This window comes from Aspergillus alliaceus (assembly GCF_009176365.1).
Source record: "Aspergillus alliaceus strain CBS 536.65 unplaced genomic scaffold BDW43scaffold_68, whole genome shotgun sequence".
Classification (NCBI taxonomy): Eukaryota; Fungi; Ascomycota; class Eurotiomycetes; order Eurotiales; family Aspergillaceae; genus Aspergillus; species Aspergillus alliaceus.
In genome coordinates, this window is record NW_022474751.1 from 130065 (window position 1) to 144162 (window position 14098).

General features: G+C 48.6%; 8 protein-coding genes across 8 annotated transcripts; 6 read left to right on the forward strand and 2 right to left on the reverse strand.

Moving 5' to 3' along the window:
- Positions 1 to 158: 158 nt before the first annotated feature.
- On the forward strand, positions 159 to 1525 carry BDW43DRAFT_304064 (uncharacterized protein; the record flags this gene model as incomplete). The annotated part of the gene is made up of 3 exons (XM_032045535.1): positions 159 to 569; positions 624 to 1408; positions 1474 to 1525. The coding sequence occupies 3 exons, from the start codon at positions 159 to 161 to the stop codon at positions 1523 to 1525; spliced, it is 1248 nt and encodes a 415-aa protein (XP_031895089.1).
- A 244-nt stretch (positions 1526 to 1769) lies between these two features.
- BDW43DRAFT_316105 (uncharacterized protein) lies at positions 1770 to 2959 on the reverse strand (the record flags this gene model as incomplete). Its single annotated transcript, XM_032048207.1, has 3 exons — positions 1770 to 2513; positions 2582 to 2665; positions 2744 to 2959. The coding sequence occupies 3 exons, from the start codon at positions 2957 to 2959 to the stop codon at positions 1770 to 1772; spliced, it is 1044 nt and encodes a 347-aa protein (XP_031895090.1).
- A 1159-nt stretch (positions 2960 to 4118) lies between these two features.
- On the reverse strand, positions 4119 to 5216 carry BDW43DRAFT_316106 (uncharacterized protein; the record flags this gene model as incomplete). Its single annotated transcript, XM_032048208.1, has 4 exons — positions 4119 to 4587; positions 4655 to 4704; positions 4838 to 4945; positions 5019 to 5216. 4 exons carry the CDS (start codon positions 5214 to 5216, stop codon positions 4119 to 4121), a joined length of 825 nt encoding a protein of 274 aa, XP_031895091.1.
- A 1506-nt stretch (positions 5217 to 6722) lies between these two features.
- On the forward strand, positions 6723 to 7103 carry BDW43DRAFT_291871 (uncharacterized protein). Its single transcript, XM_032043661.1, has one exon. It carries the CDS (start codon positions 6762 to 6764, stop codon positions 6930 to 6932), a length of 171 nt encoding a protein of 56 aa, XP_031895092.1. The 5' UTR covers positions 6723 to 6761; the 3' UTR covers positions 6933 to 7103.
- BDW43DRAFT_316107 (lignocellulolytic auxiliary activity family 11 protein) lies at positions 6944 to 7667 on the forward strand (the record flags this gene model as incomplete). The annotated part of the gene is made up of 2 exons (XM_032048209.1): positions 6944 to 7097; positions 7165 to 7667. The coding sequence occupies 2 exons, from the start codon at positions 6944 to 6946 to the stop codon at positions 7665 to 7667; spliced, it is 657 nt and encodes a 218-aa protein (XP_031895093.1).
- Positions 7668 to 8085: 418 nt separating this feature from the next.
- Positions 8086 to 10267, forward strand: BDW43DRAFT_291873 (alpha-keto acid decarboxylase family protein). The gene has a single exon (XM_032043662.1). It carries the CDS (start codon positions 8131 to 8133, stop codon positions 9880 to 9882), a length of 1752 nt encoding a protein of 583 aa, XP_031895094.1. The 5' UTR covers positions 8086 to 8130; the 3' UTR covers positions 9883 to 10267.
- A 196-nt stretch (positions 10268 to 10463) lies between these two features.
- On the forward strand, positions 10464 to 11979 carry BDW43DRAFT_291876 (putative 2,3-diketo-5-methylthio-1-phosphopentane phosphatase). The gene is made up of 4 exons (XM_032043663.1): positions 10464 to 10756; positions 10809 to 11134; positions 11205 to 11633; positions 11691 to 11979. Exons 1-4 carry the CDS (start codon positions 10720 to 10722, stop codon positions 11799 to 11801), a joined length of 903 nt encoding a protein of 300 aa, XP_031895095.1. The 5' UTR covers positions 10464 to 10719; the 3' UTR covers positions 11802 to 11979.
- BDW43DRAFT_304070 (uncharacterized protein) lies at positions 11937 to 14012 on the forward strand (the record flags this gene model as incomplete). The annotated part of the gene is made up of 5 exons (XM_032045536.1): positions 11937 to 11952; positions 12349 to 12973; positions 13031 to 13397; positions 13452 to 13880; positions 13935 to 14012. The coding sequence occupies 5 exons, from the start codon at positions 11937 to 11939 to the stop codon at positions 14010 to 14012; spliced, it is 1515 nt and encodes a 504-aa protein (XP_031895096.1).
- Between the last annotated feature and the right edge of the window lie 86 nt (positions 14013 to 14098).

Below are 14098 nucleotides of genomic sequence, written 5' to 3' on the forward strand. Positions count from 1 at the left end.
GTACCATTTTACCTTACCTTTGAGCCTCCCGTATTTTCTTTTCTCGTCTATATCATCCACCTAAGGCAACTAGTTGACAGATCCCACCCACACCAGCAGAGGACGTCAACATGCAATCTGTTAGGAACAGACATCATCAGCTACCACGGTTAAACAGCATGTCTGCATTATTGGATCGTTCTCCTCTCTCTCCTATCCCCGATACACCCATTGGACTTCCCGGCCAACCATGGCAGCCTTTCCACAAGTCCATCATGAAGATTTGCCGTCATCCATGTGTGAAATCAATGCTGGCCACGGTACCCATGGGTATCACCGCGGGCATTCTAGGTGGGCCTGTCCAAGTGGTTTTTATACTAAACCTCGCGGCGTTGATCCCACTCGTCGGTTTGGTCACAATTGCCATTGCCGATTTGTCCCTCATGACGGGACGAGTGCTCGAAGAACTGCTCAAAGCATCGGTCGGGAACGCTATTGAGCTGGCCATTGGAATTGTGGCCATGAAAAGAGGACATGTGCACATGGCTCAATCCACCCTGGTAGGAAGTATGCTCTGCTACACGCTTCTGGTAAGTAGTGTATGAGAAAAAGAAAGACTTGATTTCGGTACTAAGGTACACCAGGTCCCTGGGAGCTGTTTCTATCTTGCGGGTTTGAGCAAAGAGCACCTCCATTTTGACCACACTCTCATCAACATCATGTCTTCCCTCTTGATGGCGGTATGCATGTCTCTTTTAGTTCCGACAATCATGGTCACCTTCCCCTCCTTAGATACCCTTTCCCCCCAGGCTTCGGTAACGAGACAGGAAATTATATTTGTATCCCGTGGAACAGCAGTAACGCTTCTCCTTCTCCTTGGGGTTTTCCTTCTCTTCCAGCTGAAGAGCCATGCATCAATCTTCCATCTAGCCGAAGCTTCCAGCGAATGTTCTCTAGGTCGTCAGAAACCTAATGATCATGATGGCACGGAACACCAGCCAACGAAAATCTTCGCGCCACAACCCGCTATTGTCACTCTAGTAGCAGGGATGTCTTGCTTGATTGCGTGCGTTTCCTTTATTGTCGATAGTGTCAATGGGTTCGCACAGGAACTGGGCCTGAGCACGGCCTTTCTCACGTTAGTATTGGTTCCACTTGTCGGCAATTCTACGAGATATGCCGCGATTGTTACTGTCGCGCTGAAGGGGCATGTGGAGTCCGCAGTGCGGGCGAACCTAAACAGCACACTTCGTATTACTCTCCTCGTTACTCCGACCCTGGTCATCTTGGCTTGGGTGTCAGGACTATCCATGACACTTCAGCTCGATACATTCGAGGCGACCATGTTATTCCTGGCTGCGGTGGTGATGAGTCATGTGATTCAAGATGGGAAGAGTAATTACTTTGAAGGCTTAATGCTGATCGGAACGTAAGTTAAGTCTCAAATGGCTGTAGTGTGTTTCTAGTCATCTAACTAAGGCTTGTTTCACATAGGTATATTATATCTGTGGCTGCATTCTACATGCGCCCCGGAATAACAAAATAAGAGACCCATGCCTTAGTTGAGTGGCCATATATTTGCGGGACTCATGAAGCGATGCTGCGACGTGCATAGTACATGTTTCCAACTCGTCAGGGTATTTAGCGTGATGTAATTATAAGCCCCAGGGAGCCAGCACTATCTCTTCATCGGACCAAAAAGGCAAGCGAGAGGATTGCATACCTAAATCCATCCATTAGTCAAGTGTGAAATGTAAGCCCTACGAACAATAGTAGGAATAAGGGGAAACCTACAGTCCAATCAGCATACTCCCGTGAAGGTACGTATACTTCGCATCCTTCAGAACTTGGTTCACAACCAGGATGGCGAAGAACAAGACCAGCGTATGAAATGTCTCAAAATAGAGCGTCATCGGTACCCCGATCGCCCAGCCAAACATCACCAAAAATGGAATAGCAAAGAGCCCAATCTGCAAGATACTGCTGATGATGATACTGATGGCAAAGTTGACATCATCGCCGCGGAATGAGGCAGCCATAACCGCCGCGCCTTCGCAACTATTGCTGATGATGGGGATGAGGATAGTCGCAATGAAAGTTTTGGAGATCCGAGTCGCAGCTGAGGTGGCGGGGACACTGGCAAGGAAGAAATGAGAGCAGATAACAATTGAGATTCCTGCTGCAAAAAGGGCGACAACGGTTTTTGAGTGGTTCGGTTTCTCGTGGGCTTCACTCTCAGCACGCTTGTCTTTCTCTTGACTTTGGGGATCTTGCTGAAATAGATGTTTATGCGTTCCCAATTGAAAGTAGAGATACCCGACATAAAGTACCAGGAGTACGGCGGAAGTTCCACGTGAGAAGCTCAGAACCTGGTCGTCCAGATCCACTGTAGTAAAGGTTGCATACAGAACTGAGGGTAAAATCAACCCCACGGCAGTAACAACCATCAATGAGGACAGAGAGCCCGTCATGACTACATTGAATGATAGTATATACTTGTTATATGAGGATGATATTAGGCAGCCACCCAAAACCTACGGCGAGTTAGCGATATAACTACCAGGCTAAAAAGGGTGACAGAGCGCGAGGGAGAGGGACAAACCAAAAGAATATCCGACAGGATACTCCCGATCATAACCGACTGTGCAAAATAGATATCCCCACTGGTAACGGACAGAATCCCAGTCTACATATACGGTTAATGGTTTGCTCATTTACCCGGATATAATAGAGAAAAAAGGAAGAATCAGAAAGGAAAACAAACGGTCAACTCCACGGCATTGCCAAAGGTCGCATTGATTAATCCTCCAAGCAAATCACCCACATCTTCCGATAATGTGTCGGACGCGTCCGACACGATAGCAGAAAGTGGAATAATGGCCAGAAAATTAGAGACGAAAACCACGACCGGATTCACGTTGAGAAGGGCTGCGATGACGCCGAGGGGGAGAAATACCAGCAGGCTGTGAATCGAGACCATGGCGTATCTCTGCAATTATCCTTATTGTGAGGCTCACTTTTACTTCCCTGGGTAGTTATCGATGGGTTATGGTGGATAATTGCCCTTGCTGAGACTTAAATATATGGGAATATGGCTGAATAGCTGGTGGGGAGTTCAATAATAATTTATGTTGATGACCGACAGTATTAATACCAGTACTGTCTGGTATGGAAATGACAGTACCATAGCCCCTGACGGATTGTTAGATGTATTGAAATACATCCTTTCCTGATGCTATTTTTATACCCCGAAGGTCCTTTAATCTGCTACTCAAGTTCCTGATATATTGGGGATAACCGATGATATCATTTGTGGTAAAAACGAGTCCATCCGGTGTCTTACTATTGTTGCTATGAGGAGTAAACCGCTAGGTATATAGCAAGCTCTCATATATGTATTCTCTTCCGTTAACTGCTACTGTGGAAATATTTCTGAAATGATAAAACAATAAATTCAACTAACTTAGTGCTGAACTAGAACTACCTGAGGGTGTAGGTGAGGCCCTTTCTATAGACAAGCCCATACAAAGATCCTCAAGGTCCTACAGGTTCCCTTTCATTCCCTTTCACTAATCAACATTAAACAATGCTGAAAGAGCTTGTAAATTACCAACATATTCAACAGCCACCCCTATATATATATATATATGTGTGTGTGTGTGTGTGTGTGTGTGAGTGAGAAATATGTACCTATATAGATATATGGGAAAAATTTTGTGCATATCTAATAGTAATTGAGAAGAGAACTTTTCCCAAGCCACTAACTTAGTCTTTTTTGACTCCCGCTGGAATACCCTTGGCATTGTAACAGCTCCATGCCAATCCTCACCAAGCACTGGATGATTCCGCTGATTCATTGATTCTCGTTTCTTGTTCCATGCGAGCTCGGACTTTTAGTACTTCCCCATCTTCCGAGAAATCCAGTCTCCACACTAGCTTGCCGTTTGATCTACGTCCTCGATTGGAAAGATATGGCTGCCTTCGGGGAGGATAACCTCCTTGACCTTGCCTTGGGAAGAGCCACCACTGCCACCAACCCCTTCCCCACAGGTTTTTAACGCTTTTGCGGGCGTCGTTCAGACCAAGGAAAGACTTTGCTCCCAGGTTCCACAACGCCGGGGGCCTCAAATTGGGAAGCCTTAGAAACGTACTCCGACTCTCTGGGTGACAAACAAGTAGAAGCCCAACGACAGGGTCCAGGTCCGCATGGATAGAGCGGCCAATCTGAAGCTTCCCATCCGGAGTGCGGTCGACTGAAGAGTTAGCTTTGAAAAGCCTAGGAATTCCCGATATTTCGAGGTGGTAAGAGTCATGGCCGGGTTGGAAGGATCTGTGCCCTTTGGCATTTCGGGGTAAAGCGCGGTGGGGAGGTCGCCGAAACCGAATTTGATCATCAGTTCCACACAACGACAGTCCCATCGTCGCCATAGCTTTGCATGAGCAGATGCCGCAGTCTTTCTGTTGGGCCAGATGTCAGGACGCCGAAGCGCATAGTTGACCGCTCTGGGTGGGTCAGTTCCAAGGCCCTGAGTCACTGTTGGTTGTATGACAGGGTCAAGAAGAACAACGGTCGTCGGCAAGCGCGGGCACATGAGTGCAAGGTTGGTTCTGGGTAAATCGGCAGGATGGTTAGGTCTTCTGAGTTTGGTATGGTGGATCACGAGCGGGTTCGTACAGAATATTCCCACCAAAACTTTTGCTGATTCCCATGAGCGGTCGTGGCATCTGCTCTCAGAGGTGATTGATCATCAAGAGCAAGAATCAGTCCATGAGGAGCCTAGGAAAAGGATTCATCGGGGCTATAGGAGCTTTTGCGTGTCGAAAAGCTTACAATCATTGCTTATCTTCTCTTTGTTACACCGCTCTGGCCCATGCTTGACATATCTGCCATCCATATACTTCGAAAATAAAAGCCATTTTGTTTTAACTGGTAGTGGACTACATCCCAGAGTGGCTTGTAGAGTTCCTGTTTGCGTCGGTAATGTTAGGTATTATAATAACAGAGAGCCTTCCTTGGAATCTGACAGGGATATGCATACCTTAGGGAAGCCATAAGCATGAGCTGCGATTATAGTGATAGCATTGACTGGGATAGGGTCAGCTTGTTCTAGTGGTGTGTATTGCTTGACATGTAATGCCAAAGCTTCTTCCTGACTCCTAACAGTGCTTCCAGGATACTCTCGGATATGGCATGCCGGTGCTGTATGTTCCGTGACATGGAAGATATCTGTGGACATTGTCAATGCTCGTCCATCCGCCGTTGTCATCGAGGGGAAAGAAGACGTACTAGAGAACAGAACTGTTCTCACCAGCTACTTATGGTTGCCGTGGAAGTGGAATAATAGATCATATCGATGTAGGTGATGGCCTACATAGCGCTATATTTGGGACTAGAACGTGGTAGGGGATGCGGTTGAACCATCTACCGTCTGTATATATACAACGTAGTGATGCAATTTCCTATACCTGGCTGGCATCAAGGGAGAGTGTGGCCTGACTCGGAAATTCGTTCTGTTTTAGAGAATTTCAGGTTTTCCTCATTGTGCTTTACCACGGCGTAACGGGGAAATTCATCCGCAAATACGTATTTGCCATCGCGCAGTAAAGTATACAGGAACAAAAGAGGATACCTGGAGACTCTCGGGAGTACATCCTACTATCAGTATTTAGTACCGGCTTTCCTTCTCAGGTCAACCGGTTAACTGGGAGACATGTTGTGGCCTTTCCCATCCAGGACTAGCCTTTTCTCGACTCGCCAGTTGAGTCACGCTACCTATCGAGCCAGCGACTCGAAACCGACGTAGCACTAGACTAGTATCCACGAACTGCAACATCTCCAAAAGCCAACAAAGACTTTCACAGTCGTCATACCAAGTGTTAGACATTCCCTCAGCCCTGTAGGGAATGGAAGATTCATTTGGATCTGTTAGGCAATAATAATATAATTTTGTTATGACATGAGAGCAAAAAGGGCGAGATCAGCCTCTGCTGATATGATAGAGGTATCCAGGAAATAGTGAAGAAATTAATTAATTAGTGTAACATTCCAATGCCACTGTGGCACATGAGAAAACAAGCAGTGACCCTCAGTTAATCTCCGGCAATTCATTTTTAAGATTAATCACCACTGCCAAGCACAATTAATTCGCACACGATACGACAATACTCTTGTCTGGCCGAACGACTACACCCGTTTATTGGCTCTACGGCAGTGGCCTTCTGCAGGACCCCGCAAATTGCCGACATTTGGTTCCTATTAGCTTCCGTTCCTCAGGAACAGGATTGGTCTGAATGGGCGCTTCTCGACGCGTCGTTCATCACAAGCCGAAGTATATACCGGTGACGATGACCACACGAGGCATATCACTGCTCTTTCTAGATACCTTCGAATGGGTGATTGTCACCGTTACTTATTCAATGTACCCTTGATGGAGGTGAAGAAGACTAGACTAGGTCTGGCTGTGAGTCTAAGTAGCTTCACGCTGTGCGCCCGAAGAGAGTTCTAGTTGGGTAATAGAAAATTGTGATCTCCCGACAAAGTACGTCCGCCATGGATGAACGTACCAGGGTCTGTAGCAACGTTGTGCCGCTCGGCCAAGAATCATATCCGAGATATGTGGGTTACATATGGCCTGACGATTATGAAGGGCGATCGGCCCCCAGCTGACTCTGTCACAGTATACGCCAAACCCACTTTCCTCTGGCGATAGCTCAAGAGCATGGTCGTAGATGTACCCTCATCGAAGTGAATAATGAAACGAAGGCATGTAACTCGAGTGTGAATGCAACATGACATGTTGAGGTCGGCGCTTTGCGATAGACCAGACAGAGAGTGGGCGCTATGGGGATGGAAAGGTATAAGAAAGGCCTGTAGAACTCCCATTAAAGACAGCCAGACCCTCAATCAACATTCACCATCATCACATAAACACAACTATCATTCTCGTGTATAACCAGAACAACCATGCGTTTCAACTCGATTTTGAGCATGCTTCTTAGCTGCGGCCTTGCAGCAGCACACATGGAAATGAGCTGGCCGTATCCCCTGCGCAGTCGGTATGACCCTCAGAACAAAGGGAACGTCGACTACTCCATGACTAGCCCCCTTCTGAGCGACGGTGAGAACCTTTTCTCGTCTTGGCTTTGAGATCGTTTGCAAAGAATGGGATGTCTAACGGAGCCTAGGTTCGAACTTCCCTTGCAAAGGCTACCAGAAGAACACCCCCTGGCGTGCCACCACCGAATACACCGCTGGCAACACCTACAACATCACGTTGGCCGGTTCCGCCAGACACGGTGGAGGATCCTGCCAGCTGTCTCTTAGCTACGATGATGGCAAGACCTTCAAAGTCATCGATTCCATGGTGGGCGGATGCCCCCTGGAGTCCAAATATGACTTCCAAATGCCGAGCGATGTGGCCAACGGTCAGGCCCTGTTTGCCTGGTCCTGGTTCAACCTGGTGGGTAATCGGGAGATGTATATGAACTGCGCGGATGTTGTGATCAGCGGAGCCAGTGGCAGTACGGATACGTTCGAACGCAATTATCCCGACATGTTCGTGGCCAACGTTGGTAATGGTTGCTCCACTGTGGAAGGGAAGCACACGGTGTTTGCCAACCCTGGAAAGCAGGTTACCTATGCAGGTGGTGTTGATGCGTCGGCGCCCCCGTTCCCCAAATGCTCTTAAGAACGCAACCAACAGTTGTTACACTCTTTGTACATATGTGATACACATTGAATGTTGCCCCAGCCGGACCATACTGGATTATGGTCGCGCAGTGAGAGAGTTCTCAGTTGACCTGAAATGCATGACACGAGTCTATCTATTGGTCAGGGGTGAATACGGGTGTAAAAAAAAAAAAAAAAACGCCGGCATAGTAGATCAGCTAAGATGTATGTATTTCGGGTGTGGGGTAAATATTACTCATAACGCAGAATGATGTGAAATCTGACTGGACCCTGGCGCCGAGGATAATGCGCTTAAGGCCGGCTTGGGGCGGGAGGCGTGGAAACGGCGGGGAAAAGTCCGATAAGAAATCATTTATAGATAAATGGATCTCCGCTCCCCGCACATCTATTATATAAACCTTCTTATCATTGACCTTTCTCCCTTTACGCACGAATCAAGCCAAACACTTCACAGAGCTATAATGACAAAGTTGAATTCTACCCCTGAGGGGACAATAACAGTTGCGGACTATTTGTTCGCCCGACTCGGTCAACTAGGCATTCAATCAGTGTTCGGGGTTCCGGGAGACTACAACCTAACATTACTGGACTTTGTGGAGCCCTCCGGCTTACACTGGGTTGGGACCTGTAACGAGTTAAACGCCGCATACGCTGCAGACGGATATGCCAGAATCAATGGCCTCGGGGCCTTGGTCACCACCTTCGGTGTCGGTGAGCTTTCTGCGATCAACGGAATCGCAGGCGCGTACGCTGAAAAGGCTCCTGTTATTCATATTGTCGGCACGCCATCTCGTGCGCTGCAGGAAGCCCGCACCCTAGTTCACCATACCTTCGCCGATGGAGAATATGGCCGGTTTGCAGCAATGCACACGCCAGTCACGGTTGCCCAGGCGAACCTGATTGACCCTCGCACAGCGGCGGAACAAATCGATTGGGCTCTGCAGCAGGCTATGATCCATAGTCGGCCGGTCTACATTCAGGTCCCGGTTGATATGGTGGATGTTACGATCGCGGCGTCCAATCTAGAGACGAAGAAAGTCCAATTGCCTGCGACCCCGACCCCCAAACACGAGGCCTCGGTGTTGACTACCATATTAGAGCGCATCTATTCCGCTAAGCGGCCGATGATATTCGTGGACGGAGAAAGCCGAGCCTTGGATATCCTCTCTCAGGTGGATGAACTAGTCAAGACTACCCGTTGGCCAACGTGGACATCAACTTCAGGAAAAGGCTTGGTCAACGAGCAATTGGATAACGTTCACGGTTTCTATGCTGCGCATTATGGCAGCGAGCAAGCCAAGGCTTACTTTGATGCTGCAGATCTAGTGATTGTGCTGGGGCCGCATTATAGCAATACTAATACGCAAGGCTTCACCACAATCCCGAAACAAGAAATATCCATCTCCTTTTCGGGGACTACCGTTCAGATCGGAAAAGACGTTTACCGAGGCTTTTGCATTCAACAATTCGTCACTCAGTTGCTAGAGAGCCTAGACCGCACCCGGATTCCGAAAATCGACGGACCCCCAAAGCCCAAGGTAGATCTCAGCCATATCAAGAAGACCGACATCATTAAACAAGACGACTTCTATCGCTTTGTTAATCCTATTTTCAGCGAAGGGGATATCGTGGCCACGGAAACGGGTACTGCCTCTTACGGTGGGCGGAACTTCATGTTGCCCCCGAACACACGGATGTTTAGCTCGATCACCTGGCTGTCGATCGGTTACATGCTCCCGGCCTGTTTGGGGGCAGCTCTAGCGCAACAAGAGACGAACAACTATAAGCCTTCTAATGGTGTGGGCAATAGCAAGGGTCGATTGTTTTTGTTCATCGGAGATGGTAGTCTACAGATGACCGTACAAGAGATCAGCACTATTATTCGGGAGAAGCTGGATGTCACAATCTTTATCATAAATAACGCGGGATATACTATCGAGCGAGCGATTCATGGCCGGAAGCAGGCCTACAATGACATAGCCCCGTGGCGTCACCTGGAGGCCCTGAGCTTCTTCGGAGGCAGCGAGGAAGATGTTGCGAAGAATAATTTTAGCGCCAGAACTTACGGGGAATTGGAAGAAGTGCTCCGATCGGAACGGATCCAGCAGGGCAAGGGTCTTAGAATTGTGGAAGTTCATATGGATCGGGAAGACTGCCAGGGGCTCTTGAGGACCCTGATGGATGAGCAGGTCGTGCAAGATGCCAACCAATAATGCGTCGAGGTAGATTAAATGTACATAGCATAGTAAGTATGGAGTAAATTTGTGAACTTTGAAGATATTAAGGAGTGAAATGACATCATGACATTACTATGGTAGTTATATTAACTAGTTAACTAGTTATTGTATAACTTATATAATGTTAGTAAGCTCCACTGGAAAGCACTCCTTTATTAGGTAGAGAAGAATTTCTGGACTATACAGACGCCCTGTCTAGTATATCCACGCACACTGATATCAAAGTTTAGTATGACCACCACCTGCCTCAATGACTGCACGGCCCTTTTCAGGCTTAGATTACAGTATTTAGTGAGCGCAGAGTCAAGGTTTACAGGCGCTCATCTATAGTTAGCTGAAAATAAGGGGATATAGAACGAGCCATAGTGGTACATAGACATACAAAAAATTAATGTTGATGGGCATGGTCTACTAGACAATCACTATATACACGGAAGTCATATAATTTCTACGTAGTTCGGTGACCCACCATACTAACCAACGTTTACTTAACATACTAGAGTTACAAAGCACGTGCCTTCGGACCAATACCTCTCCCGCTTGCCGAGGAAACAACTCCGGCAGGTCCACAAAGATCCGCCGACATACGAAACATCATAGGCCGTTCAACCGTCACGATGTAGTAGCAGAACCTAAGTTCATGTTTACAAAGGTTCCACTACGTCATTGTCCAGGACTGATTTTTCTATCTGGTTGGGTTCGCCACTGCGATGGGGATTATTTATTGCGGGCCATTCAGCCCGCTCTTGTCCCACCAATTGTTGCAATTTGCACCTCGCCATTGGAATTATATCTGAGTCAATTATAGCGACCATGGCAAGCCCAACAAGAAAGATTGTCTGTTTCTCAGGTACGCCGGCCTCTCCCCTCCGCTGCGCAGTGGCGCCGCTAATTCTCTTTAGACTTCGACGGCACGATTTTTATGCAAGACACGGGCCATATCCTCTTCGATAACCTTGGGTGTGGCGAGAAGCGCCGTCAGGTGCTTGACCAGCAGATCAAATCCGGTGAGCGATCGTTCCGGGAGGTCTCCGAGGAGATGTGGGGTTCCTTGCAGGTTCCATTCGAGGATGGGTTCGAGGTGATGAAGGACGAACTGGAGATCGACCCGGGATTCAAGGAATTTCACCAATTCTGTATCGACCACGGGATCACGTTCAACGTGATCAGTGCGGGACTGAAACCAATCTTGCGTAAAGTGCTGGATACTTTCCTGGGCCAGGACGAAGTACGTTATCCGCCGGCTGTCATGCATCGGATATGAACGTCGTCGTTAATATTTTTGGCATTTTTGGCAGGCTTCGCAAATCGAGATTGTCGCAAATGACGCGCAAATTAACCCCGATGGATCGCAATGGAAGCCAATCTGGCGGCACGAAACTGAGCTCGGTCACGACAAGGCCCTCTCCGTGAAGGAAGGTCGTGTCCAAGCCGAAGAGCTGAGCGACGAGAACGAGATCCCCCTCATTGTTTTTATCGGCGACGGCGTATCCGATCTGGCAGCAGCCCGGGAAGCCGACGTTCTTTTCGCCCGGAAGGGACTCCGATTGGAAGAATACTGCATCGAACACCAGATCCCCTTCATCAGCTTCGAAACATTTACTGACGTGAAGAAAGAGGTGGAGAAAATCATGAAGGAGGACCAAGAGAAGACTGGAGGCGTGGGTAAACCGGCTCGGTTTAACCCCCGCGCTAACATGTGGAGACGCGTTTCCAGCAAACAAGCTGTATGTTGGTGGTGACTCTTGTCTTTGGAGTATTTACTGACGGTTTTAAAATCTCAGGTTCCGAAGTTTGTCGCCGCGACGCCGTCCAAGGAAGAGAAGATGTTCCTTTGGCCGGAGAACTTTTCCCAGTACCAACCTAAGCCTGTTCCCGAAAACATGGCTTCTTGAAGGACTCCATTTTAATATTTAGACATGCATAGTTTGGCGTGCTAGGTATCACCATTGACATAAAGAATTAGGGTGGCTATGACCCATACATTTCCGTTGAAATCTACTGTATATAGAAAGGATATATATCTCACGATGTCAAGATCTAGAAGTCTTCCCAATACAATATCAAAATGAACAAGCATTGCTAAGTTAACCCTAAAAGCCTCAGCCCCAATGATTGCGCCCAGGCCAATGCAAAATATTCCTAATCTAGACACAGCCCCTCCAGCCCCACTAAGCCATAAGTTCAGCCATTCAGAAGGAGGAAACGCGAGGCGTGGATTTGTTCTGGACCAATGGCAATACAGAGCTGGCCATCACGAGTTGGATACCCAATGCGGTAACCCTTTAGCTACAGCTTGAATACTACTTACTATCAAGGAAGATATATAAACCGATTCGGATAGTTGTCCTTACCCCCTGTTTTCATCTCTTTCGAATGGTACCTCTTGTCACACCTGAATACCATTCGGTCTAAACTTAATTATGCTGCTTCGTGGAAAAGCTGTGAAAGGTGTTGCAGCCGGGATCGGCCTCGCGTCCGAAAGTATCTTAGCCTACAAGGCGAACAGACGCGAGAAGGAGAAGAAGACCCAAAGTCCCGAAGAAATTGGGATAGCCAGCACCGGGTCACTGACAACAGAGGAGAAAGACCATGTCCATCATGAGAGGATAGTCGAAGAGCAACACGAAGAGGAGTGGGAACTCGACGAAGCCCAGGAGGAGCTGACCCGTACCGCTAGAACGGGTCATAACGGAACAGACCAGAGCCTTGAGCAGCTCGCTGAATCATTTCTCCAAAAGTATCCACCGCCATACACACTATACCCACCAACTGCTCAGCCGAGCCTCCCGTATCCGGTGGTGCTTCCACAGCGACGGCCCAGGTCTCGCAAGAGAGGCTTCATCAGGGCGTACGCGCCCGTGCTGGATGACTTCGGCTTCGATCAGGCCATGTTTCTGGATTTCTTAGAGACGTCCAATCGGGCCTGTCAGGCGACGCCGTGGTTGCACGCGATCAATCTAGCAGGAATCGGCGCGAGTTTCATGCCCTCCGCGATTGGGATTGTGGTCGGAATTGCCATTCAGCTGACGACCGATGTCGCGGTCGCAATGGATGCAAGGAGAAAGTATGTTCTCCATCTGGTATCTCAAAAATGCATAAGTGTGTTGCTAACAAGTGCTAGAACAAATCTATACTTTGACAAGGTCAACGAAGAGCTCTTCCGCCCTCGGGGCCTTTATTGTCTGCTCATGACATGGAAACCGGAGTCCTCGTCGACGATTGCCAGCTTCGATCTCAACTCAACAGTTGCCACATCCATTGAGCATGGCGGACCGGCGCCATTCAATAAGATGAAGCACCTGTTCAAGTCCTCCCACGGCAATACTTATGGCGATATGCCTTTCCCTGAAACGGCACCTCTCATTTTCCCAGATCTTGATCACTTGGCCGCACAGGGTGACGAAGGTGCAACCAAAATCAAGAGTGCCAACTCATCGCGTAGAGAATTCGTGGCCGACTATTTTGACCGGAGGTCACAGGCTCAGTTTGTCAGTTCTCCCCTTCTAGTACTGACTAACATGCACTGACAATGCTGCTGCTAGACGATGGAACATCCGGACAGCGCCCTCAACAAAGCACCAAAGCCCGAATTCACTTCCCGTTACGCCGATCCTAGTCACCCTGCTAGTAGCGGATCGGCTCTCGGGCTGATCACCGGGGGACATCTTACTGGTGAGCAGCTTAAGGAGCTTCGAGGTGGTATGCGGGGGTGCGATATATCGGGCCAAGGCCAAGGATACGAGACTCGAAGCCCACGAGGCCGTCCTATTGGGCCATTGGGAGCCCTGGTAGCCGGTATACGCTCTGCTAGATTCGGACAATCATCGATGGAGCAGCCAAGAAGCGCGAATGATGATGAATATCAGGGCGGAGGCCCGGGAAGACCTAACGGTCGCCTGAGTTCTCGCAATCCTCGAGAGTGGCTGCAGACCCGAGGCCCAATCGGCGGCATACAGAAGTTCCTGAAGAGTGTAAGCCTCCGAACACACAAGACTGGCGGTGCCACTTGCTGACGCGGAATATAGAACGTTCTTTACATGATGATTGTCAACCTACCGACAGAAGAAGAGATGGCGCAGGCCCGCGCGGTGCTACGATTATGAATATGGAACATGATAAACCTATTGGTCTAAATGGAACGTCCTGAACGATTTGGCCCCAGGACGGGGCAGTGCCAACGTGGTAAGCG